Source organism: Schistocerca americana, chromosome 2 (genome assembly GCF_021461395.2).
Source record: "Schistocerca americana isolate TAMUIC-IGC-003095 chromosome 2, iqSchAmer2.1, whole genome shotgun sequence".
Taxonomy (NCBI): Eukaryota; Metazoa; Arthropoda; class Insecta; order Orthoptera; family Acrididae; genus Schistocerca; species Schistocerca americana.
Window position 1 is genome coordinate 1,065,383,282 of NC_060120.1, and position 27,463 is coordinate 1,065,410,744.

The 27,463-nt window shown below is 46.1% G+C and overlaps 1 protein-coding gene across 1 annotated transcript in view; it reads left to right on the forward strand.

Moving 5' to 3' along the window:
- LOC124595899 (fatty acyl-CoA reductase 1-like) overlaps positions 1-27,463 on the forward strand; it is a 237,329-nt gene that overhangs the window by 205,500 nt on the left and 4,366 nt on the right. Inside the window, exon 8 of the mRNA XM_047134807.1 lies at positions 3,752-4,009. Within this exon, the coding sequence (XP_046990763.1) occupies positions 3,752-4,009 (258 nt within the window). The remainder of the gene's footprint in view (positions 1-3,751; positions 4,010-27,463) is intronic.

Sequence of the window (27,463 nt, forward strand, 5' to 3'; positions counted from 1 at the left end):
GGGGAGCAAAATAACTGATGATGGTCGAAGTAGAGAGGATATAAAATGTAGGCTGGCACTGGCAAGGAAAGCGTTTCTGAAGTAGAGAAATTTGTTAACATCCAGTATTGATTTAAGTGTCAGGAAGTCATTTCTGAAAGTATTTGTATGGAGTGTAGCCATGTATGGAAGTGAAACATGGACGATAAATAGTTTGGACAAGAAGGGAATAGAAGCTTTCGAAATGTGGTGCTACAGAAGAATGCTGAAGATTAGATGGGTAGATCACATAACTAATGAGGAAGTATTGAATAGGATTGGGGAGAAGAGAAGTTTGTGGCACAACTTGACCAGAAGAAGGGATCGGTTGGTAGGACATGTTCTGAGGCATCAAGGGATCACCAATTTAGTATTGGAGGGCAGCGTGGAGGGTAAAAATCGTAGAGGGAGATCAAGAGATGAATACACTAGGCAGATTCAGAAGGATGTAGGTTGCAGTAGGTACTGGGAGATGAAAAAGCTTGCACAGGATAGAGTAGCATGGAGAGCTGCATCAAACCAGTCTCAGGACTGAAGACCACAACAACAACATATACCCTGTTACCATTGTTTCTCTCATTACGTTCTGTATATCGTCCGTTACTGTTCGTATCATCCCGATACCAGCCTCCTCTTCCACGCCTATTAAAGCAGTTACTGTGCCTCTCGTTCTCTCTTGTCTCATGTGATCTCCATTATGAGCCCACCAGTTTCTACTTTTTCTTGACCGCCAGTTCATACCTCCGACCTCCGAATCGTTATTGGTTGTCTCTTTTTCCGACAAAGCATCTGACTGGGCTAATGCTTGTAGAATATGTTCAGTTTTCTTTTTACAAATTCCCGTTAATTTTTCCCGTCCACTCCTGGCAGTTTGGCCAATACTACACCAGTGACATCTTCTTCACTGAGTGTGTAATCTAGATATAAATTCTTTTCACTTAAGCTTCGGAAGCTATCTTTGTAACTGTCATACACACATCTCAAGAAATTTGTCCCTTCAAAAATATTAATCTTATGTTACGTTGCATACCGTTAGACCAATATTTGCTATGAACTTCTTATTAAGCTAACAGTATGACAAACAAGATTCTTCTTATCTCATTCCCCAAGACAGAGCATCCCCTCCCATTCTGCTGGTGACACATCCCATTTCTCTGGTAACACAACTAAAAGCTGTTTCGAAAAATGTCTTCGGATATAATCTCTCCTCATTGCGTACGCAAATCAGCGGCTCGTCATTTACGATGTACATGACCTGTGCGTAGACATCTAATGCCACATACCTCCACAGACCTACCAACAAACTGTCGGGTCCCTGACACGCAGAATCAGTGATGTATTTCGTTCCTGAGAGGGACAAACAATTTATTAAGCGAGTGGTCATAATATTTTGGCTCACCATTGTAGACTGGGATGTCTATGGATTCATTTCAGGAGGTACAGTCAGACAGTCATGCGAAGTACTTTTGAACCATGCTTTCTGAACACTGTCTTGAGGAGCTAGTTTGGTAGTCCACAATCACTGGAAATATCTTAGATCTTTTAGCCACAAATCGGCTGAATATTATCGACAATGTCGGTATACAAACGGGCAGTAGAGATCATGATGTCATTATAGCAACTATGTTTATGGAAGTTAATAAATCAGTTAAGAAGGCTAGGAGAGTGTTTCTCCTAGTAAAAGCAGATGAGCAAATTGCTAATGGGGATGTGTACGACATTTCAGTGTAAGTCTTGTTTCATGGGCTTAGGCAGAAGTGTGTGCATTATTTGAAAAATGTCCGAATGGAAATACGGAGCGTGATGCATTTGAGACAGAAGCCTGCAGAAGTAGCAGGTGATTTGAATGCCTACGAGAAGCTAAGCTTGTGTGTGTGGTGAGAAAAGCCTCGCACTATTGTTGTCCAAAATGGAACAAGAGTCAGTCATTGATGCAAAACAAGATAGGACTGCGGAACCAGCTCATTTAAATCACTCAGCAAACAGGGCACAAATGTCAGATGCCGAATACTCCGATTATGAGGGCTCATTTCACCCATGAAATGAAAGTGAAAATGATGCTGAGGTGGCAGGTCACGTAGGATCTGTAAACACGGAAAGAGGTACAGTCAGGGAAAGCAAGAGTCCGATTCCGCAGACAATGCGCCACAGCGCAATTGTGTCGCGAGCTTCTAGTCCTGGGGAGGTTACTGGAAGTGCATAATTATAAACGATCGTTCAGTTTATGTAAGAGGCAGAGAAGAGACGACAAGAAATAGAAGAAAGGAGACGACAGACATAATATTAGTGACAGGAGAACCTCATTAAAGAGATTAGGGAAATTCAGAAGCAACAACACACGGAGAAATTAAGAAAGTTCAAAGAAAGGCTGATGAGCTTGTCGAAAACGTAACTTAGGTCAGGATAAAGTTAAGGGTGTAAAAGCAGAGGTTGAAGACATTAGGAAAACGTCAGATGAGACGCAAGAAGTAGCGGTAAATTCCAGACGCCTGCCTAAGACAGCCAGATTACTAGGACGAGAGTGCGCGAGATCAGGCAGCGCTGGCAAAGGTCGGAATGAGCGCGCCCAAGAAGGCTATTTCTGCTCTTAAAAAGCAGGGACAGGCAGTGGCTGAAAAGACACAGGAAGGAACGTTAGAAGTCAAAGACGAGCGAACACGTCTCACTAGCCAGCAGAATGGGCTGGCGGATGAGATGAGACAAATGTGCGAACTGGTCCCTCGTGTAGAAATTCAACCAGAAGCAACAGCTCGTCGCCGTGAGCTCGTTGGTCACTATAAATGTTAAGGACAAAAATGTGGAACCAAATCTGGTGTCACATCACGGCTTAGGCCGATGTACGGCAGGAGCTCTCGGTTAAGGGAAATGTTGTGTGACGTGGTTGTTGTCTGTGGGGGTACTTATTTTGGTATAGTTGAGCTGCCTCTCGACCGTCACCACCTGCTTGGCAGTACGCAAACATGAATAGGGAACCATTCGCCTGTTTACAGTACACTGCGTCAATCACACAGCCTGCAAGACGCAAGGATCAAAAATGTTCAAATGTGTGTGAAATCTTATGGGTCTTAACTGCTAAGGTCATCAGTCCCTTAGCTTACACACTACTTAAGCTAAACTATCCTAAAGACAAACACACACATCCATGCCTGAGAGAGGACTCGAACCTCTGCCGGGACCAGCCTCAGCCGGCTGGAGTGGTCGAGCGGTTCTAGGCGCTACAGTCTGGAGCTGCGCGACCGCTACGGTCGCAGGTTCGAATCCTGCCTCGGGCATGGATGTGTGTGATGTCCTTAGGTTAGTTAGGTTTAAGTAGTTCTAAGTCTAGGGGACTGATGACCTCAGAAGTGCTCAGAGCCATTTGAACCAGCCTCACAGTCCATGACTTCAGCTCCCAGACCGCTCGGCTAATCCCACGCGGCACGCAAGGAACATACAGCATGTAGTCAGAGGAACTTTCATTTGTCAGCGCCATCTACCGTGGTTGCAATGCATATCCGGAAACATGTTCATAGGACCTTCTCTCTTCCATTTTCAGCCAGGAATTGGTCCCTGCAGTTTGTCGGTTTTATTTACTTTCATCCTGTATTTATGGAACAGTCATAGACATATTTAGGATTTACCAAAATGTTCCGATGTTTACCGTATAAAAATTTTTATTTTTAACTATGACCTTCACTGTTAATCATGACAAGGATGATCTGTTTGCAGCATTGACACCGCATGTATGTTGCAGACTGTGGAACGTGTACGCGCGTATTCATGGAACCGTGCAAGCCCTGGAGACATTTACCACTAAAGAGTGGACTTTCAAAGACGACAACTTGGTGTGCATGTGGGGCCATATGGGAGAAGCCGACCGCAAACTGTTTCCCTGTGACGTCGCAGACATTGACTTCGAGTGGCATTATAAAAATGCTATGCGTGGATTGCGCATGTACATTTTCAATGAGAGCCTCGACAACTTGGAAGCAGCCAGGAAGAAATTTCATTGGTATGTGTACTTCTTTTATTCAGTACAACTACTACAGTCGACTCACAAATATCATTGCGCTACCCAACAAATCTCCACCTCACTATACTTGCTTATTGACCTATAAAACCTATAAAAACTATAAGACTGGCTCCATATACACGTCTATACCGTACACATAGTTTATAAGCGCACTTCATTTACATGCAAACGTTCAGTCACAGAAATTCGAAACATAAACTGAAATAACAATTACATATCAGTAAATATTAAAATTTCTCGTAATTGATACCAACAGATAAAGGTAAAACTATATACTCAAAGATCTCATGCAAATAAATGAATTTTGCCAATGAATACGTACGTAACACATTACATTAGAATTTTAATTGCAATACAGCAGAAGCAGATGTATAGATGGTGTCCTGTGGGAGAAAAAAGTCGATGCGATAAGTGAAGTGTCTGCGCTAGCAGAATAGAAATGTGGAAAACACAAGTCCAAAAACAATTTACTGGACTCACGAAAACAAAACCATAATACAAGTTCCAAAAGAACAACAGACTCGATCCCAACTGCGAATCGTCACAAATATAAAATAACAAATAATAATAGAAAAGACCCGACTCTTCACGGGGAGAGATTACAATAAACAATTCTACAATGTCAAGATGTTCGTCGACTATACAAGTCCAGCTGAAAGAGATAGGCCAGTTAGAAGAGGCGTATGGCAGTGGCTGCCGGGGTGGCAGCTGTAAATACTTCCTAGCGGTGCTTCGAACTGCCCTTTTTCCGGCAGTGCGCCGCCCTATAAGGCCCGTTTGGCGGATATATATGCCGGAAGTGTTTGCGATGACGTGCCTGGCGTATAAAAGTAGTCCCTACGCTACCTCCGACCTCTGGTGAAGCTGTTCTGCAGGCTCCGCGAATGGGTAGCGGTCCCTGGCAGCCGTTGGTATCTTGTCTTGCGACCGCCGGTAAATATTTGTGTTGGCATCACAACACAGACGTCGTAGGTGCTCCTGGTAAATATGCGCCCTGTGATGCAGGCATCCCGTGTTGGCTGGACGTGAAGTGGGATGCCGATTCAAAAGGAGCTACGATGTATGAACTGGGCGGCCACAGCAATAAGAATGCTAATAACTTTGTAATCTTTCATCATTGGAGATGACTCCAAAAGGATATCAGTTTTTTCGCAATAAAGCCGAAATTTCAGGAATTCACCTCGAAATGAATAGGAATCAGGTTACCGAGTTAACCAAAGAGACGATTTTGATAGAGGCTCTGACCTGAGTGAAGATGACATATAGATGTTGTTCTAGCACTCAAGAGAGGAATGCATCCATTTCTTGCGTGGCAGAGACTAGGAGAGTAGAGCGTCAAAATTGGGAAGAAATTCAGTGCATCTGGATTAAAATTCACGTATTATGTCACAACTGCCGGCATTGAGAAGCAACAGGCTTCAACCCGGCGTGTCAAAAGTGCCGTGTCCAGGCTTCAGCCAGGGCTGTGGATGATGGTCGAATGAGTCCCGCGTGCAGCAACTATGTATCCTGACACAGTGACTTATCGGTACGTCATTAATTGTGCACGAATATTTGCAGGTGTAGGAAATGTCACGCACGCACACACACACACACACACACACACACACACACACACACACACACAGATGCTAAGCGCATGCTTCGCCAGTGGTCTCAGGCGCCCCATAAAACAATACATGCCCTGGGCAGATTCAAGTGATCTTCATATGTCTGCTGTACGCGAAAGAGGGAGCCTGGCGGAAGTTTCCGATGATGACTGATACTATCTCGGATAATGACGCTGCTGTCTGAGCGTCTGGATCTCACTGGCTTGCGCAGAGACAACGAAGGCGCTGTGTGTGTCGACTTCGTGTTCTTCCACTACGCCTCGAGTAGCATTTTGACGCGGATAAAATTGCCATGCGTCTTCAGCCACGTGGAAGGGTCACACATCTGCTGGGTGTCAATCGGTGAGTTTTCTGCGCGAAGGGGAGTAAGGCCGAGTGAAGAAGAGACTGTGCTCTGTTTTCCCGAAACTCGGATGGCTTCTAGTATTTCTATGCAGCGAGACAATGGGGGGTGGAAAGTTGAAAGAGAATAAAACTAGAATAAAGGGATATAGTTGTATAGTGGCTTGTGCGACTGACAGTAAAACATTGGAGAAAAAGAATCTATCGTTAGTCATAAAATGTGTTATTGTTTAGCATGCACAATGCCAGCTGGAGCAACTACATAGATTTGAAGCTGATCCAGAAAGATCGAAACGTGTCATATATTCAAAACTCACAACGAACCCCTTGAGTGCAAGGTCGTAAATGACCAAAGATGTCTAAGGGGTTCGACACCCCACGTATTGTCTACCATGCAGCCACAATATTGGCTGCTAATGGCGAGAGGGGGCGGGACTGGAGGTATTCAGTGGGCAGAATGAGGCTACGGAGTGTAGTTGAGCTACTTAGTCGACGAGTAACTCCCAGCAGCGCTACAGTGTTAGTGGTGTTCGTACAAAGCAGAGCAAAGGCAACGATAAATGAAGCGAACATTGTACTATACCTACAACAGTCGCCGAAATTGTTGTTTCATCGAAAAGGAACATAAGGAATTTCACATTGCATTATACCTACAACAGTTGCAGAAGTTGCCATTTCGTCAGAAAGGAACCCAAGGAACCGCAGTGAGAAGGAGGTGGCAGATAAAATACTAGAGTTTCCGAAAGTTGAGTCAGTGGAATGTGCGATGTATACACTCGACGGTGCGGTCAATGTACATAAGGAGTGCAATGGTGATCGCACACGCTTAACAAGTGAAAGTGATAATGAAACAGGTGTCGGGTCATGTAGTTTATCATCCTCGTCGGACAAAGAGCGACAAAATCCGTCTCTAGTGGAACGTACTAACCGACAATCATTGTCCAAGGAGCAGGTACTAAACATCATTGCGCACGTGTAAGATAATCCACAACATAGTAAAAAAAAACAATTATGTACAGATTTCGAATAACTCCGCAACAGTGTAACCGTGTAGTGCATAAGAAAAGGGGACGCACCAAGAGAGTCTTATCAAGATCAACTAACATCAGTGCCTAACGCATTCTTATATAAATATGCCGATTGTTAATCTGCGTGGTAAATTGGCTGGAAAGTTATTTATTGTGCTGCGAGATGTAGGAGGTGCTCTGGCCCCTACTATTCTTTGTTGTGTGCATGATCTTGCAAAGGTAGTAGCGAATATTCAAGTCACAGCAAGAGAGAGTGGCAAAATTGGAGTAAGAGAATTACAACTGTGCCATGAGCACTGCTTTTAGCAACTTGCTGGTCAAAATAACTTGCTTTTGCGTAATTCCTGGTCTGCGGATACACATCATCCTTATTTAGAGTAAACTATTCCTCCTGGAAAGCGTGTGACATTGCAATTCATGGCACCTAGAACCACTGGACAATCTCAGACTCTGGATGTTTGTTTTCTCCGTGCCTGTAGAACACATTGTCGCACTATCTGCAGCTACTCCTTTAAGGGTGGCCAGTTTCAGGATAAGCTCCACGGCACAGCGTTTCGTATTCGGTTGCATCCCATCACATTCCACCAGCTCTCATCACCGCATTACGCCAGTATGATTCCATGTTCGTTATTTAAGAGTGGATACCTAGCTGAACGACCTTCACAGTTTGTAGCTCCGAAGGAGTTCGTTTTCATGATGGTGCGAATCTTAGTGATCACGGTGGCCTGCCATTTTTCATTCGGTGTTCATGGTGCAAGTCAGTGGTTTGTTTTGAGCATTTCTTGAATGTAGGCGATTTCCATATTGTAAAGAATAATGCATACATTCCATAGAAGCTTGATTTCTGCTCCTACCGGACACTCATTTCCTATCGCCCTCCTGATGCACACGATGAGTCTTTAGCAGCTAATGTATTTCCTGTCGTGAATGTTACCACTTTAAAATGAGCCTTACTTCAGAATGAACTTGCGACCTAGCACTCAAGTGGTTTCTTGTGAGTGTGAAGAATAAACGAGAAATGTTTTCAGTTCCTGTTCTTCGGCGACAAATATGTCGATTCTAGTACATATATTGATATATTTAGGTCGTTGGCCACTGTCTTACTTAAGTAATCATTCCAGCGTTCGCGTGAAATTATTTATGAAAACAACAGAAAACCACGATCGCAATGAGCAGACAGAACATAAACCTCTATGCTTCCGAATATGAGCCCAGAGTCTTAACAACTGCACTGCTTCATTCGTTTCATGTGTAAAGTACAATGCTCATTTACTTGTTACACTAGGAGAAATTCTTCTTTATTGTGTAAAAGAATAAATGGTCACCATTGCAACGCAGAAGTGTAAGATTTTGCTCAGAGGTGCCCTGCAACATCGCCCTCGGACACGGTCGCGTTTCAGACAGCAACCACACATCACTTCTTCTTTTGACGCCTCTGCGGTGGAGGTCAGGACCGCAACGCAACGCCGTGAAATCACATAGTTTAGTAATGGGTGGCCGAAGAACACATCGCCTCTGAGAATCGACACGGAAAGGCCTCAGGAGGAAGTATAATGGGCGTCAATGAAACCAGCCCTTCCCTTGAGGCGTTGGTTTACAAACATCTCGCCGTCAGAACGAATGTTTGCAACGTCGTGTGGAACAGGACGACGTTCTTTACAACTTTCGACGCTGCTGATACACCCTGTGTCCTTCTCTAAGGACATCGTGGGGCTGCAGCCCCACTGTACGAGATATGACGTCTTTGGAGTGTATTGCGACTAAAGTTTTTGCTCTGGTGTAGACGTTCTGCACACTCATCAGCAGATACTGGAGCAGCAGTTTAGTGCCACTCAGTTGTAGGGTATCGAAGGGCTTGCCTGACTGCAGGAGCCTATATGGCTTGGGCGAGGTGTTTCTTTACACAGTGCATTTTTAAGGTGCTTAAAAAAAGTGTGCGGCTGGCAGAGAGGATGTTGCTGAGCCGGGGGGTGCTACAGAGACCCTTTGCCGCTATATTCACCCACGCATCATTGTCGTATCTCCCACAGTCTCGCTACAGAAGAGTGCAAAACAGGGAGCTAAGAAACCATCAATACCCTTTTGACGCTTCGGATCACGTTAAATTTTCGTTGAATGGTTTTGAACGGTCCCTAATGGTACTACCAAAGCAAAAATTGCGGTCGAGCAGCATTCCAAATGATCAGATCACATTAAATTGGCTGGCAGCACCGCATTGTCCTTAAAGAACGGTTGAATCGTCAGGGTGTCAGCAGCGACGAAAGTTGTCAAGAACGAAATCCTGTGGCACATCGCACTTCTAACAATCGTTTTCGACAGCAAAATGTGAGTGTAAGAACGCATCAAAGAGAGGGTTGGTCTTCATTAACGCCTTTCACACCTTTAGAAATCTTCGTGACGATTCTGAGCGGCAGTGTGTCTGAAATGTATTCCTCGATCACACACAGGAGAACCGTGTGATTTCAGAGCTGGGCGTCGCGCTTCTGACCTTCATCGCAGAGGCGTCAAGAGCAATGGCGAGACGTCGTTAAGTGAGGGAGTGGGGGGGAGGGGGTTACGGCCTTCCCATCGTGTCACACGTCCACAGTGGCGGCGGGCGGAGACATCGTTAACACACGTCACACTTAACATGAACTACTGAGCTCTGTCCCATTTTTCTCACATGTATCATCATCTTGCTGTCTGAAGCGTCGCCGACTCGCAGGGCGTCAAGCTTTTGTACTGTTGCGGAGGCAGCTTTGAGCCAAATTTCAAACTTCTGTGTCGCAATGCAAGAATGTGGCTAGGTGTCAAAAAAAGCGACCCTTTACTTTGCGCAGTATGGCTATGCAGTGTCTTTCAGTTCCTATTTTCCGTACATACCAGATTATTTCAGTATTGCAAATATACTGCAATGCGTCTGTGTCTTGCTGTCCACATACCTCAATGACAGCGCCTCCTCATCATGTGAGACGCTGAGCTCACAGGCACACTGAAACATTGGCAGTACGAATGAACGAAACAGTGTGTGCAATTAACCAATCAAATTCATTACACTGTGAAAGTTTACTGCAATATGACAGCTGTGTTTTAGTCGCTATTTTATTAACCAATACTTCGACTTTTCAAAGTAATCTTTACTTTTGTATCATGCTTTGTTTAACAGCAAAGTATTGACTACCTTCTTAAATAAAATTGTGCTTTACACGAAATATCATGGGCTACGTCCCAACAAAGTTACGGATCTCCTTTCGCCAAGCTTAGTGCAGTAACTCAACGTGACATGGACTCTACAAGTCGTTCGATGTCCCGTGCGGAAATGTTGGCCATGCTGCCTGTACAGCCCTCCATAATCGCGAAACCGTTGCCGGTGCAGGATTTACCTCTCGATTATGACCCATAAATGTTCGACGGGTAGCCAAATAATTCGCTCGAATTGAACAGAGTGCTCTTCAAACCAGTCGCGAACGATTGTGGCCCCGTGACATGGTGCACTGCCACACATAAAAATTTAATCTTTGTTTGCAAACATGAAATCCATGAATTGCTGCAAATGGGCTCTAAGAAGCCGAACATAGCTGTATCCATTCAATGATCGGTTCATTTGGACCAGAGAACCCAGTCCATTCCTTGTAAACAAAGCCCAAACCACTATGGAGCCACCATCAGCTTGCACAGTGCCTTGTTGTCGAATTGAGCTTGTGGCTTCACGAGGTCTGCGGCGCACTCGAACCCTGCAATCAGCTTTTGTCCACCGAAATCGGGACTCATCCGCGCAGGGCATGGTTTTCCAGTCGTCTAGGTTGCAACTAATATGGACACGAGCCCACGAGAGGCGCTGAAGGCGATGTCCCGCTGTTAGCAACTTAGGTTGCCTGCTGCCACAGCCCATTAACGCCTAATTTGGCCTCACTGGCTTAACAGATACGTTCGTCGAGCGCTCCACATTGATTATCGTGGTTGTTTCACGCAGTGTTGCTTGTCTGTTAGCAATGACAACTCTACGCAAACGCCACTTCTCTCGGTCCTTAACTGAGAGTCGTCGGCCACCGTTGTCCGTTGTGAGAGAAAATGCTTGAAATTTGGTATTCTTGGCACACTCTTGACACTGTCATTGAATTTCCTAACAATTTCCGAAATGAATTCCCCATGCGTCTAGCTTCATCTACCACTCCGCGTTCAGAGTCTGTTGGTTTACGTCGTGAGCCCATAATCACGTCGAAATCCTATTCGCATGAAACACCTGAGTACAAATTACAACACCGTCAAAGCCGTGCGCTTTTATACCTTGTCTATGCGATACTGGAGCTATCTGTATACATGCATATCGCTATCCCATGAATTTTGTCATCTCCATGTGATTATCTACTTTGTCTCCTTTGGCAATTTATTATGGCATTTTAATAGGTGATAGAACATTATAGTTTGAGTATTGACCTGCTAAGTGTGTGTCTACGAATTTCATGTATACTGGCATACTTACCATTCTTTTCTATGATTTCCAAAATATATTCATTCATGTAGTCACCTGAAGTACTGGAGATAGCTATATTTTAAATAATTCTACACACCGATGCGACCAGCACTTTTACTTATTTTTCTTTTGCTCCTTTTCTGCTGTTTGAAACATGTGTACACATTTTGTGCATGTGATTCCCACAATGCCATCTCACAGTTACTAACGGAGTACAGTGAGTGAGTCGATCTACAGTGAAAAATTATGGATAATTTTTGGGGAAATTTTCTGAGTGCTTTGGTGTAAGTGACTGTGGTCTACCATGCCTTGTCACACAATAATTCCATTTAGTTTGATTTCTTAAGCGCATTTATATTTGTATTGTATTTAAAGTACCCGCACCACAGCTGTTCACGGTATGCACTGTGTCTCTCGTTCGTAAGCAAACTAGCTCCACTGACTCACGCTACTTTCTGCTCACAAACAGCAATGTCCACTATATTCTTCATCCGCTATCTTACGTTCAGTATTCCTCGGTTCTGTCTTGGGTTTGTTCTTGGGGCAGTGTTAGATGTATTTAGCAGTACCAGACAATAGTGTGGATTGATGTACTCATGAAGAGTTTTCCAATGTGCACCTTATGTAAGGTTTCTCTCATCACAGTGGAAGAGCGGTACAAAAACGACAGCGGCACCCTAGACGTCAGAGACACGCCACCGCACCCAATCTGTACGAGAGTTACACGCGGTTGGTGACTATCCAACCACTAGTAGCTAGCGTGTTCCACAAACTCTGAACAAAGTTGAACAACTATTTCGAGAATTTGGCATGAACAACAATTACATCTGTATCATCCACAGAAGGTGAAGTCACAGAAGGCAGTGTACTTTCATCTCGAATAAAGTTTGAAAATTCTTACACAGTGTACAGGCAAGCACTGTTTTAATATTTTTGTGCTGTTTACAGACGACGCCAAGTCACAAGAGAGGGCGTTTCCAACAATAGAAAAACCCATGAATGGTATGATAAAAACCCTCACGCGATATTTTTTTTGTGGTTTTAGGGCGCACAACTACAATGGTCATTAGCGCCCAGACTAAGTTAGGAATGCATAGTGAGGCACGAGGTTAAAGCAGCAACTAAAAGGGACAATACTATAAAAGACATAGACAGGCAGAGGATTAAAAAAAACAGCATAATCAAATGTCCTTAGACAGGTTTGTCAAGTTCATAAAACGGAGAACGTGAGCAGCTGTGTTAACCCTACGAAGTTGTGAGTGTATCGATATAGTGGGCGGCGGGTGACGGGTATTTTCGGCGATTTTCTGTTTTCTACGCCTAGGGGTCCTGACTTTGATCAGTAATCAAAACTTTTTAAGGCCCGACTTCAGTTCCAGTCACTACTCGGCTTCTGAATCACAGTCACCAGCTATCGTAGTCAAATACTTCTGATACAAGAAGTCGCCCTTGTTCTCCCAGCGGTCCTCTCAAAGAGGGCTTGTTCGAGAGCGTGCTAAAAAGTACTGCCTCGGAAATTTTTATGGGAATCAAAGTTTTTTAACTTAAACAAACGTCATTAAAATTCGACATCTTCATTCTTCATGTCTAAATATTTATTTCTCAACATAGTCACCCTGCTGCTACCTTTGCACCAAAATAACACATGGTGGGTGAAGAGAGGAGGACATACACATAGAACAAACAAAGAGGGAGTTTTGTTGCCAAAGTAAGTCCACTAGCAGTATACATTTGAGGATGAAGTTTCTACTATGTTCGTGTGGAGCACAAAACTGTGTGGACGTGAATCGTGGACTGTGGGATAATCGGAAAGGAGAGAGTACAAGCGTTTTAGATGAGGTGCGACAAAAACATTTTGAAAATTAGGATAGGCGAGGTAAGTAACACATGGAAATCGTTGAGGAGAAATGACAGGGTGATAGGACATGTGCCAACACATCAAGTAATATATTGATGGTACGTGAGGGAGCAGTAGAGCATAAGAATATGGAGATAATGTCCGAGAATTAAATATATCGATCAAATAAATGAGGACTTTAGGTGACAGTGCTACTGTTGAGATGAAGAGGTTGGCAATGGAGAGCATTTATTGTGGGACTGATGACACCACTAAAGAAATATAAATGTGATTATACCTTACGTACTTTCCGGTAATCTGAACAGAGTATAGTACAAAACGTTTCTTCCGCACAGTTACTACAAAATGTCCAACTGAGAATTCATCGATCTGTGCAAACTGAGCACAACAGGAACTAGGCACGTTTTGCACTCTATTTAAGAAGCACCCTAATGCGAGCTGCGATAGGTCGCCATGGTGCTCTTCCATGGACAGTGAAAATAGACTTCTTGTTCTGGAGGCACGTAAGGAGCCTATTTTACGAGACTCAGCTCGACCTGTTTGCTAGGGATGTCGCAGCAGCAACAGATAGGCAACCGGACTCCTGGGATTCTTGAGCATGCACGCCAGTGGATGTTTTGTCGCACTAGACACTGTTGTGATCGTGGTGGTCCGCATTTGAAACAACACTTGTAAGGAAACATTTATGTATTGATTGCGGACTGTTCTGTACACCGATAGAGCAGACTAAGCCCACTGTCATGAAAGAGTACGCGTTTATCTGAGGGCTGTTCTGTCATCACGGTCTGACATAAGAGTCGTGTTGCCCACTGCGACAGTAGCACACCAAACTGCCTGGAAGTTACATTGTTCGACGCGATCTTGCGAAAGCGAATAGTAATTGCTTACAATAGTACAATGGTTTTTACCAATGGGAGCGAGAGTAGTGTAATAACTTGCAACAACAAGAAGACCCCACATCTGTCCTTTTTGGATTCCTAAATATCTTCCGAAAATATGAAACGCTACATTTTAGAGCATATCATTTACGATTCTCTTGTAAATTACAGGTATTTGCTGAAGGTGACCTTTTCCTTATAATAGCAGTAAGTGGCCACTAAACACCAGTAGACCTGACCTTTTGCAGTAAGGAGTCGAACATCTACTCAACAACATCAAGTTCTGTTCACTACATTTCCAATCAAATCAATGAACGGAGAAATAGGAAACTTATTCGGAATGCGATACATACATATAGTATTTAACATACCATATAACTCTTCAAATCTGAAACAGAAGGGAAAAACACACAGACGTGACAATAACGTCGAAATCAAAACAACTGTTTCCCAACCAAGAAGAAACCCATTCCACAACTCTTGCTACGTCTGGCCCTAAACGGCAAGAATCATATTAATTCATCTCCAGAGAACCTTACACACCATTTCTCGCAGCGACTTCTATTTAGTTTGCGTGCCTATGGAGTATCGTCTCAGTTGTCTGACTGGATTCGTGATTTCCTGTCAGAACAGGTAACAGAAAGTCATCGTGTAAAACAGAAGTAACATCTGGTGTTCCCCAAGAAAGTGTTATGGGCCCAGCCGGCCGCTGTGGCCGAGCAGTTCTAGGCGCTTCAGTCCGGGACCGCGCTGCTGCTACGGTCGCAGGTTCTGATCCTGCCTCGGACTGTATGTGTGTGATGTCTTTAGGTTAGTTAGGTTTAAGTAGTTCTAAGTCTAGGGGACTGATGACCTTTAGATGTTAAGTCGCATAGTGCTTAGAGCCATTTAACCGTTTTTTATGGGCCATCTGTTGTTTCTGATCTACATTAACGATTTAGGACCCAGTCTGAGCAGACCTTTTAGATTGTTTGCCGATGATGCTGTCATCTACCGTCATGTAATGTCATAGGTGATCAAAACTAATTTAGAAATGCTTCAGACAAGACGTATTTATGTTTAAAACCGTGGCAGTTGACCCTCAGTAATGAGAAGTGAGAAGTCATCCAATGAGCATTAAAAGTAATCCGATAAATTTCGGTTACGCAATAATCACATAAATCTAAAGGCTGTAAGCTCACCTAAATACAGTTACGAACCACTGAAAATTGACACCGGCACATAGATAATGTTGTGGGAAAAGAAAGCAAACCCAATGACTGCGATTTATTGACAGAACACTTAGAAAATGTGGCTGGTCACTAAAGAGGCTGCTTATCTTGCGCTTTTCCGCCCTCTTCCGGAGTACTGAGATGCTGTGTGATATACGTATTACATAGGTCTGACGGAGGACATAGGAAAAGTTCAAACAAGGACAGCTCGTTTTATATGATTTCGAAATACGGGAGAGGGTGGCAGGATATGATGAGGAAAATGGGATGGAAGTAGTTAAAAGTAAGGTATTTTTCGCTGCGGCAGCAAGTTCTCATTAAACTTCAAACACCAACTTTCTCCCCCGGCTACACTGGTGTCCAAAATTAAGGCAACAAACGGAAATATTGCAAGGTTGCTTTTATTTTTCCAGAAAATGGTACAAAAACCTGACAGTAAACTTGAAACAATGGAAACAATACAGCAAGTAATAAAAAAAGTTCTTAGTTTTTTCCAACCTTTCCCCAAAGCCGGCCTTGGTGGCCTAGCGGTTCTAGGCGCTACAGTATGGAACCGCGCGACCGCTACAGTCGCAGGTTCGAATCCTGCCTCGGGAATGGATGTGTGTGATGTCCTTAGGTTAGTTAGGTTTAAGTAGTTCTAAGTTCTAGGCGACTGATGACCTTAGAAGTTAAGTCCCATAGTGCTCAGAGCCATTTACACCATTCCTTCTCTTTCCCCAATGTTTGGGTCCAGAAATCGTTTTTCATGGACCCTCCAGATGCGAATCCGCCGAGAATCACTCTCCAGGCGAAATCGGAACTCATCTGTGAAAAGAACATTGGCGCTCCGTTCGACCGTCCAAGTGGAATGTTGATGACTCCACATTACCTTCTGTCAAGACATGCCAGAGGTAAACAGACAGCAGATCTCTAACAAGCTGCGACGTGAGATGCCAGTTGCCATCCAGTACTAAGGCTGTACTGCCGTGCCCTTACAGCCAAATAACCGTCCATTCTTTCTGATGACACAAGTGGTCGGCCCTACACTGTTCTTTGGGATATTGTTTCAGTCTCTATAAATGTCACCACATCCCAGAAACAACTGAATTCTGGTACCGCGCGCTGCGGAATTTGAATCCCCGCCAGACGTCATGGACGTCGAAGACCCCTAGAGGTCTCTGCACCATCGCGCCATAAGCTGTGGCGGCGCCCGCCTCCTGGCCCGCATTTAGTGTGAGGGCGCCACAGTGGAATTCGTGGTTCCAGCGGCCAATAGCGGCGCCCCCGATAGAGTACTTAAGCACCTGCGTCTCGCTCAGCCAGCCAGTCTAACCTTGGGTACGTCTTTGGACACATCGCTTCGCCTTAGACAGCTTATTTACTTTCTTGTTCTATGTACGAGTATACGTGGATTGTTCACGGGCCACTCCAAGGATCCCGCAGCGCTTTCCGTCACTTCAACCCACGAGATATCAGAGTACCTAACGGCTCAACACAAAAGTTTTGTCTCAAGTACAGATAGCGTTGAGGATCAGTGGACAAAGTTCAAAACCATCGTACAATATGCGTTAGATGAGTATGTGCCAAGCAAGATCGTAAGAGATGGAAAAGAGCCACCGTGGTGCAACAACCGAGTTAGAAAACTGCTGCGGAAGCAAAGGGAACTTCACAGCAAACATAAACATAGCCAAAGCCTCGCAAACAAACAAAAATTGTTCTTCTTCTGTAGTGGTCAATCCAAGGATTGGTTTGCAACAGCTACAATGTGCGTCTTTCAGCTTTTCTCTTCATTTCTTTATAGGTGTTACATCCCACATCTTTCACGATTTGATCCATGTACCTCAGTCGTGGTCTTCCTCTTGGACTTTTTCCCTCGACATATCCCTCTATGATTGTGTTCAGGAGTCCTTTATGTCTTAATAGATGGCCTGTAAATTGCACGCTTCTTTTAACAATGAAACTCCAGAAGCTTCTCTTCTCACCTGCTCTTTCCAGAATCACTTCGTTTGTGACCTTGCCGATACATTTTATTTTGAGCATGCGTCTATAGCACCACATTTCAAAAGAATTTAGCTTCTGGTCTTCCTCTGTCCCGAGAGTCCATGTTTCACACCCATAGCATGCCACACTCCACACATATGATTTCAAAAATCTTTTCCTGATTTCAAGGCTGATGCTCTTAGATGTTAATATGTTTTTCTTCTTGTTAAAAGCAGCCTTGGCTTGAGCAATTCTACTTCTCACTTCTGCCTTGCTCCTTCCATCCCTGGTAATATTACTGCCCAGATAAGTAAATTTACCAACTTTTTCAAGCAGTTCATTGCCTACATGAACTTGGACTTTCACTTCATCTTCTTTGTCGCATGCCAATACTTTTGTTTTTGCTTTATTAATTCTCACATTATATTCCTACACAGAACAAAAATTACGCGAAGCGAAATGTAGTATGAGGAGGGCTATGCGAGAGGCGTTCAATGAATTCGAAAGTAAAGTTCTATGTACTGACTTGGCAGAAAATCCTAAGAAATTTTGGTCTTATGTCAAAGCGGTAGGTGGATCAAAACAAAATGTCCACACTCTGTGACCAAAATGGTTCTGAAACAGAGGATGACAGACTAAAGGCCGAAATATTAAATGTCTTTTTCCAAAGCCGTTTCACAGAGGAAGACTGCACTGTAGATCCTTCTCTAGATTGTCGCACAGATGACAAAATGGTAGATATCGAAATAGACGACAGAGGGATAGAGAAACAATTAAAATCGCTCAAAAGAGGAAAGGCCGCTGGACCTGATGGGATACCAGTTCGATTTTACACACAGTACGCGAAGGAACTTGCCCCCCTTCTTGCAGCGGTGTACCGTAGGTCTGTAGAAGAGCGTAGCGTTCCAAAGGATTGGAAAAGGGCACAGGTCATCCCCGTTTTCAAGAAGGGACGTCGAACAGATGTGCAGAACTATAGACCTAAATCTCTAACGTCGATCAGTTGTAGAATTTTGGAACACGTATTTTTTCGAGGATAATGACTTTCCTGGAGACTAGAAATCTACTCTGTAGGAATCAGCATGGGTTTCGAAAAAGACGGTCATGTGAAACCCAGCTCGCGCTATTCGTCCATGAGACTCAGAGGGCCATAGACAGGGGTTCACAGGTAGATGCCGTGTTTCTTGACTTCCGCAAGGCGTTAGATACAGTTCCTCACAGTCATTTAATGAACAAAGTAAGAGCATATGAACTATCAGACCAATTGTGTGATTGGATTGAAGAATTCCCAGATAACAGAACGCAGCATGTCATTCTCAATGGAGAGAAGTCTTCCGAAGTACAGAGTGATTTCAGGTGTACCGCTGGGGAGTGTCGGAGGACCGTTGCTATTCACAATATACATAAATGACCTTATGGATGACATCGAAAGTTCACTGAGGCTTTTTGCGGATGATGCTGTGGTATATCGAGAGGTTGTAACAATGGAAAATTGTACTGAAATGCAGGAGGATCTGCAGCGAATTGACGCATGGTGCAGGCAATGGCAATTCAGTCTCAATGTAGACAAGTGTAATGTGCTGCGAATACATAGAAAGATAGATCCCTTATCATTTAGCTAAAAAATAGCAGGTCAGCAACTGGAAGCAGTTAATTCAATAAATCTTCTGGGAGTAGGCATTAGGAGTGATTTAAAATGGAATGATCATACAATGTTGATCGTCGGTAAAACAGATCCCAGACTGAGATTCATTGGAAGAATACTAAGGAAATGCAATCCGAAAACAAAGGAAGTAGGTTGCAGTACGCTTGTTCGCCCACTGCTTGAATACTGCTCAGCAGTGTGGGATCCGTACCAGATAGGGTTGTTAGGAGAGACAGAGAAGATCCAATGGAGAGCAGCGCGCTTCGTTACAGGATCATTTAGTAATCGCGAAAGCGTTACGGAGATGATACATAAACTCCAGTGGATGACTCTGCAGGAGAGACGCTCAGTAGCTCGGTACGGGCTTTTGTTAAAGTTTCGAGAACATACCTTCACCGAAGAGTCAAGCACTATATTGCTCCCTCCTACGTATATCTCGCGAAGAGAGCATGATGATAAAATCAGAGAGATTAGAGCCCACACAGAAGCATACCGACAATCCTTCTTTCCACGAACAATACGAGACTGGAATAGAAGGGAGAACCGATAGTGGTACTCAGGGTGCCCTCCGCCACACACAGTCAGGTGGCTTGCGGAGTATGGATGTAGATGTAGATGTAGACCGTTCCAGTAGACGTTACAACATTTCGGCGACGAGGTAAACGGTGGTCGTTGTTGGTATGGAGGCGAAGTTGGTCTGTCTGCTGGAGCAACAGCAGCAGCTCATGCAGCAGCAGCAACTCCAGTTAGACAGATTACAAAAGTCGCTGCAGTTGCTAACGGACAAAGTCGATGCCCGGGACGCGTTGCCACAAGAGCTTCCTTGTCCTCGGGTGTCCGATGCTTTCCCACGTCGGTCGTCGTTTCCACCCTTTAATGACTCTAAAGAGGACTGGGAAACCTACTTACATCGGCTGAAACAACATCATTTCACGGCTTTTCAAGTCATGGACGACTCCTTTCAGCGGTCGTTGTTTTTGTCTTCGGCCTCCCCGGACATGTTCTTTCTTCTCCCCAAGTTGGCACGGTTGTCCGATCCTGTGGTTCTCTCTTTCCAGGAGATCTGCCTTTTTGCTGACAAACTATTATTCCCAACGCTACCACGTGGTCGCCTCTCGGCTGGAGTTCCACCAGTACCATAAACAGCCTGGTCAATCGTATCGTTCCTGGTCACGAACTTGCTGGGTCTCAGCCGTCGATGCGATTTTACGTGCACCAGTCAGCAGTGTAAGTTTTCGTATGCGGACTCCCTGATCCAGGATGTGGTGGTTCAGCTGGCTCCCGATCTTGAGGTCCGCACTGCGGCGTTGAAACTCGACAATCCCTCCTTGGAAGAGATTCTCCACATTTCCCACTCCTTTGAAATTGCTCAAGCCGCTAACGAGCGTCTTATGGCACGACCGCAGGTGGCGGCGATCGTGGCGTTACGGCGGGTTCCGCCCTCGTGACATCGACGTGGCCCGGCCGACAGAGGCCAGTGCCGTCGGGACCCCTCGTTGTCCGACGTCTCTATGGCATCGGCGCCTTCGGTCACCCCTCGTCGCCGGTCGCGCGGCCCACTTCCCTCTTGCCCACAGTTTTTTACTGCCCATTCGCGGTTTGATTGTCCCCATCGCTGGAAACCGTGCACGCTGTATAACAAGGAGGGCCACATCCGATGTTTGTAGTAGTCATTCGACTCGCTCCAGTCCTGCCCCTCCTGGGCCTCAAGATACAGTCCATGCTCTGCGGTCGGTCGTCCCACAGGACTACCTGTCAGTGCGGGAGTTTTTCCTCAATCTCCGCATTTTCACTCAGGATGTCTGTTTTCATGTTGACACTTGGGCCACCGTCTCCTTAATTAATATGACGACATTTACCTGGCTGGGCTCATCTGCATTGTCGCCTCCCTTTCACCATTTGGTCGCCTACAGAGACAGTTCCATTCTCCTTCATGGGCAGTTCGTCGCCCAGGCGACGTACAAGCATGTTTCCCAGTTCCTTACCCTCTTTGTCGTCGACCATCCGTCGGCTTCGAATATTTTGGGCCTGGATGCGTTTCAACTGTTGGGCTTTTCAATTTCCGACGAAGTTAAGGTCGTTTCCACGGCTGCTCCCTCTTAGGACTTGGACGATCTGTGCTCCGCTTTTGTGTCGTTGTTTGGACCGGATCTCGGATGTGCTTCCGGCTTTCAGGCACACATCACCCTACGCCCGGATGCACAGCCTCGCTTTTTCCAGGCCCGGCCCTTTCCAGTGGCCTTACGACCAGCGGTCAAGCAGGGACTTGATCGGCTCCAGGCCGCTGGCGTGCTGGAGCCTGTAACTTATAGTGCGTAGGTGATATCACAGGTGGTCACACGGAAACCCAATGGGTCCCTACGGCTGTGTAGGGACTTCGGCGCTACTGTCAATGCTCAGTCCCTGATTGACACTTACCCCATTCCCCGACAGGAAGACCCTCTTGCCAAGCTTGCCGGGGGAGATCGACCTGGCTGAGGCACACCACCAGTTGCCCTTGGATGCCGAATCTCAGAACATAATGGTTATCAACACGCCTTTCGGATTGTATAAGTACAAGCGCCTTTCCTTTGGTGTCTATTCGGCGCCGGCCATTTTCCAGCGATTCCTGGAGCAGCTTACACAGCCTATCCCTGCCTGTGTGAATTATCTTGGTCACCGGGCGTTCCCGCCAGGTACACTAGCAAAACCTCAGTGCCATATTTCACACTCTGCACTCTGCTGGTTTATGCTCTCGGCTGGACAAGTGTTGTTTTTTCCAACCGGAAGTGGAATACTTAGGCCACTGGCTTAGCAAAGATGGCATGCGCCCTTCAGGTCGTAATGTTGCGGCCATTGAGGCCCTTCCTTGTCCCAAGGACTTATCTGAACTCTAGGTGTTTTTGGGCAAGTTTACTTATTACTTAAAGTTTTTGCCCCAGGCTGCCTCCGTTGCTCAACCCCTCAATCACTTGCGTAACAAAGGGGTACCTTTTGATTGGACGCCAGCCTGTGACCAGGCTTTTCTCCGTTTAAAAGCGATGCTCAAGTCCGCCCCTTGTCTTACTCCCTTTTCTCCGGATGGCCCCTAGGTTGTGGCGGCTGATGCATCGGCGTATGGCACTGGGGCCGTCCTTGTGTGCCAGGATGCCGATGTCTCCAAACAGCCCATCGCATATGCCTCTAAGACGTTGACCCCAGCACAACAGCACTACTCCCAGATGGATAAGGACACTCTGGCGATCGTGTTCGCTGTCCAAAAATTTCACACCTATCTCTTTGGGGCAAAGTTCACCCTCCTGACGGACCATAAACCCTTGGTTACACTTTTTGGACACCACTCGCACCTTCCAGAGCGGACAGCTCAACGTCTCCAGCGCTGGGCATTGTTTTTACACCCACCACCCCCCATGCTAACGCGGACGCTTTGTCACATATCCCAGCAGGCCCCGATCCTGCCTTTGACCGACAGCAAGTCCTCTGCTTTCACATTGATTCCGCCGCCGTGTTGCGCTGGCCGGTCTGCCTCTTATGGCTGCTCACATTGCTGCGGCTACCCGCCGCAACCCTGTGTTGCTGCAGGTTCTCAACCACGTGGTCCACAGGTGGCCGTCCTATGTTACTCGTCAGATGCAGTCCTATTTCAACCCCTGGTGCCACCTGTCCCACAGGCTCTCTTGGACGATGATGTCCTTCTGTTGGCCACAGAGTCGGATGCCCATCAGATGGTCATCCCTCCTGAATTGCAGCTTATGGTGCTCGGTTTGTTACACCACGGGCACTGGGGTATGTCCCGAATGAAAGTTTTGGCTCGCCAGCATGTGTATTGGCCTGGCATTCATGGCGATATGGAGCTCCTGGTCCGTGGGTGCACTGTCTGTGTGCGTCACCGGGCAAGCTCCCCTCAGTCGTTTGCACCCTGGCTTGAGCCTTGCTGTCCCTGCGATCGGATGCATATCGAATTTGCGGGCCCATTTTTGGGGTTCAAAAATGGTTCAAATGGCTCTGAGCACTATGGGACTCAACTGCTGAGGTCATTAGTCCCCTAGAATTTAGAACTAGTTAAACCTAACTAACCTAAGGACATCACAAACATCCATGCCCGAGGCAGGATTCGAACCTGCGACCGTAGCGGTCTTGCGGTTCCAGACTCATTTTTGGGGTCCATATGGTAACTCATCATTGATGCCTACTCCGGATACCCCATATGGTGTCTGCATGGCAGCCACCACTCATGGCCCTGGCCCAGGTTCTCACCATTGAGGGCCTGCCACACATGTTGGTCTCCGATAATGGTCCCCAATTCACGGCCCTCCTTCCATGACTTCTGTCAGGCCAACAGTATCAAATTTTTCTGTAGCCCCCTTTCCACCTTTGGTCCAATGGTGCAGCAGAGAGGCTTCTCCGCACTTTTAAGCACCAGTTGACTAAGGTGATCTACACATCTCCAACCAAGTCGGCCCTCACCCTGTTTTTGAGCACCTATCACAATACGCCAATTGACTGAAGCAGTTCGGCAGAGCTCCTTCATGGACGACAGCCGCGGACTCTGCTCCATTTGCTGATGCCATCCTCCTACCACCGCCACTCCCGGCCCTCGCAGCGGTATGCCCCTGGCACGGCCGTATGGGCCCGCGAGTACGGGCGCAAGGGGGGTTGGACACCCGCCACGGTCGTCGCGGTCTATGGGCGGCGTGTAACGTCGGTGCAGACGTCGAAAGGGTTGGAGCGCCGCCATTACAATCAGCTCCGCCCGCGTGCCGCCACGGGTCTCGCGCCGCTGCCTATTCCCTTCAGATACAGACGTGGCCCTCGAGTCACCGTCGCTGCCCCCAGTTGCCGTCTCCCGCGGGCCTGCCACCAGCCCTCTCCGCCTCCGGGTGGATCGGCGGCTCCCTCCTCCGCCCTGGACTCCTGATCGGTTGTCATGGATACCTAGGGCGTCCCTTCCTCCCCGCCAATAGATGTTGATGAGCCCAGCTCCTCTTCCCACTGCCACCCACCTCGGCACTGTCCGGGGTGTTTCCGTCCCTACGCGCAAGTTTCAGGGGGGAGGGATCTGGTACCGCGTGACGCGGAATTTGAATCCCCGCCAGACGTCATGGACGTCGAAGACCCCTTTAAGTCTCTGCAGCATCGCGCCATAAGCTGTGGCGGCGCGAGCCTCCTGGCCCGCATTTAGTGTGAGGGCGCCACAGTTGAACACATGGTTCCAGCTGCCAATAGCGGCGCCCCCGGTAGAATACTTAAGCGCCTGCCTCTCGCTCAGCCAGCCAGGCTAACCCTGCGTACGTCTCTGGACACATCGCCTCGTGTTAGACAGCTTATTTATTTTCTTGTTCTGTGTGCGAGTGGACGTGGTTGTTAGGCTTTCTTGTGACTCCGTTGTTTCGATCTTGTTGTTGTTCGTTCTGTCCTTCGTTGGTCGTGTCCGTCCTCTTCCGTTGTGTTGTTGTTCACGGGCCACACCGCCGGTCCCGCCGCGGTTCCCATCACTTCAACCCCGCGACCGTTCCGGTCACCGTTACAACAAGAACGATTCAGTTTAAGCCATCGGGCCACATCAGTATACGACTCTCCCGCTTCCATTCTTCCTGTGGCCCTCCACAGCAGAGAGTCTGTAGGCGTATTCACTGTGCCACGCTGCACCGTCTGTGACTGTGTACACAGCGGCTGTGGGTGTGGGACGACCCTGCAAACACTACCCCACTTTATAGGTGCCCTGATGTCACTGCTGGCGTGCAGCTACATCTGTTGACAATTTGTATGACTATAACGTGAATTAGACAAAGGACGGGGAAATAGCAGTTTGTTGCTTTAATTTTGGACACCAGTGTGTTTTGTTGGCGCCCATCTGTATCTATAATCATCATAATAAAATGAGAGAAATCAGAGCTCACAAGAAAAGATTCACGTGTTCGTTTTCCCCACATATTCTCTTCCTTTCAGCGGAGTAAGGTGCAGCTATGAATATATTCGAAAGTATTTTTTCGTGAATAAGTTGTGTCTTTCGACAATTTACTCATGCTTGGAACACAAAATATAATTACTATTTCCTTAACTAAGTAGAAGGATAGAAACAAACTTTAATTATATGGTATTCTTTCTCCTCTCTAGGAAGGCTAGTGCCATTTCAGCTGTCAGAAAAAAATATGGCTCTGAGCACTATGGGACTCAACTGCTGCGGTCATCAGTCCCCTAGAACTTAGAACTACTTAAACCTAACTGACCTAAGGACATCACACACATCCACGCCCGAGGCAGGATTCGAACCTGCAACCGTAGCAGTCGCACGGTTCCTGACTGCGCGCCTAGAACCGCGAGACCACCGCGGGCGGCTTTTCAGCTGTAAGATGGTAATAATTTTCACAGCAGTGAGTGTCGCAACTGTAGGCAATGCTACACTCCGCTATTACTCCATGTTTACTGTTGATCGTTCTGTTGATTGTATACTGTAGTGGCCTTCAGTTCCAAGTTGGTCTGATTCAACTCGCAGTGTTATTTTATGCTGTGCAAGCCACTTCATCTCCAAATGATAACTGCAACCTACATCTTTCTGATTCTATTTCCTGTATTTATCTCTTGGTCTTCCTGTACACCAGTACTTTCCTCAAATACTAAATGTGCGATCCCTTGATGTCTCAGAATATGTCATATCAACGGGCCTCTTCTTTTAGTCAAGCTGTCCCACAAATTTCTTGTCTCACCATTTCTCGCCAGTACCTTCTCATTAGTTGCGCGATTTACCCATCTAATCTTCAGTATACTTCTGTAGCACCACAATTCAAGAGCCTCTATTCCTTCTTATCTACTCTGTTTTAAACCATGTTTCGCTTCCATACGTACATGTCTACATCCCAGACAAATACCTACAGAACACATTTACTAACACTTAAAACCTATATTCAATGCTAACAAATTTCCGTTCTTCAGAAACACTGTTTTCCACTGCCAGTCGACGTTTTATATCTTCTCTACTTTGGCTATCAGATTTTTGCTGGCCAAATAGTAAATCTCATCAACTACTTTTAGTGACTCTTCCCTAATCTAATTCCCTTTGCATCATCTGATTTCATTCAACTGCATTCCATTATATCTGCTTTACTTTTGTTAATTATCATCGTACAACCTCCATTCAAGACGTTACCGATTCTGTTCAACGGCTCTTCCAAATCCTTTGACGTTTCTGACAGAGTTACAATGTGAAACTTCCTGGCAGATTAAAACTGTATGCCCGACCGAGACTCTAACTCGGGACCTTTGCCTTTCGCGGGCAAGTGCTGGCAGAAGCAAAGCTGTGAGGACCGGGCGTGAGTCGTGCTTCGGTAGCTCAGATGGTAAGGGTTAGCTGCCCTCTGTAATAAGAAAAACTTAGTTAATGGATCAATAACGAACTGAAACGGGTGTCCTGCGATGTCCGCACCGAGCAAATGACACGAACGAAAACACGAACAAAATGAGATTAAAAAAAAAAAAAGAAAAGGTGGTAGAGCACTTGCCCGCGAAAGGCAAAGGTCCCGAGTTCGAGTCTCGGTCGGGCACACAGTTTTAATCTGCCAGGAAGTTTCATATCAGCGCACACTCCGCTGCAGAGTGAAAATCTCATTCTGGAGAGGTACAATGTCATCAGCAAACATAAAAAAAAAATTTTATTGCTTCTCCCATAAATTTAGTTACTACTCCAAATTTTTCTTTGCCATCCTTTATTGCATGCTCAGTGTACAGATTGACTAACAACAGGTATTGGCTACAACCCTGTCTCACTCCTTTCTCAACCACAACTTCCCCTTCATGCACCTCGAATCTTATAACGGCCATTTGGTAGCTGTACAAGGCGTAAATAGGCTTGCTCTTCCTGTATTTTACCCCTACTACCTTCAAAATATCAAACAGAGTACTCCAGTCAAAAGTCTACAGTTGCTAAAGAGGTAGGTCTGCCATTCCTTTACCTATCTTCTGCCCGCCGCGATAGCTGAGTGGTCAGCGTGACGGATTGCCGTCCTAAGGACCCGGGTTCGATTCCTGGGTTGGGGATTTTCTACTCTCAGGGTCTGGGTGTTGTGTTGTCATCATCATCATTTCATCCCCAAACGGCGCGCAGGTCGCCCAATGTGACGTCGCATGTAATAAGACCTGCACCAAGGCGGCCGGACCTGCCCCGTAAGGCGCCTCCCGGCGAATGACGCCAAACGCTCATTTCCGTTACCTATCTTCTAAGTTAAGTCGTAGGTTCGGTACTGCTTCGCGAATAGGCTACTAACAGTTTTTGCGTTCTTCTGTAAAGAATTCGTGTTTGTGTTATGCAGCCATGACTTATCAGCCTTGTAATTCGGTACTGTTTCTACAGTGATGCTTTCAAGTTCATCGCCCTTGTATAAACTCTCTATATATTCCTTTTATCTTTCAGCTTTCCCTTCTATGCTTAGTATTGGTTTCACACCTGAGCTCTTGCCGGCCGCGGTGGTCT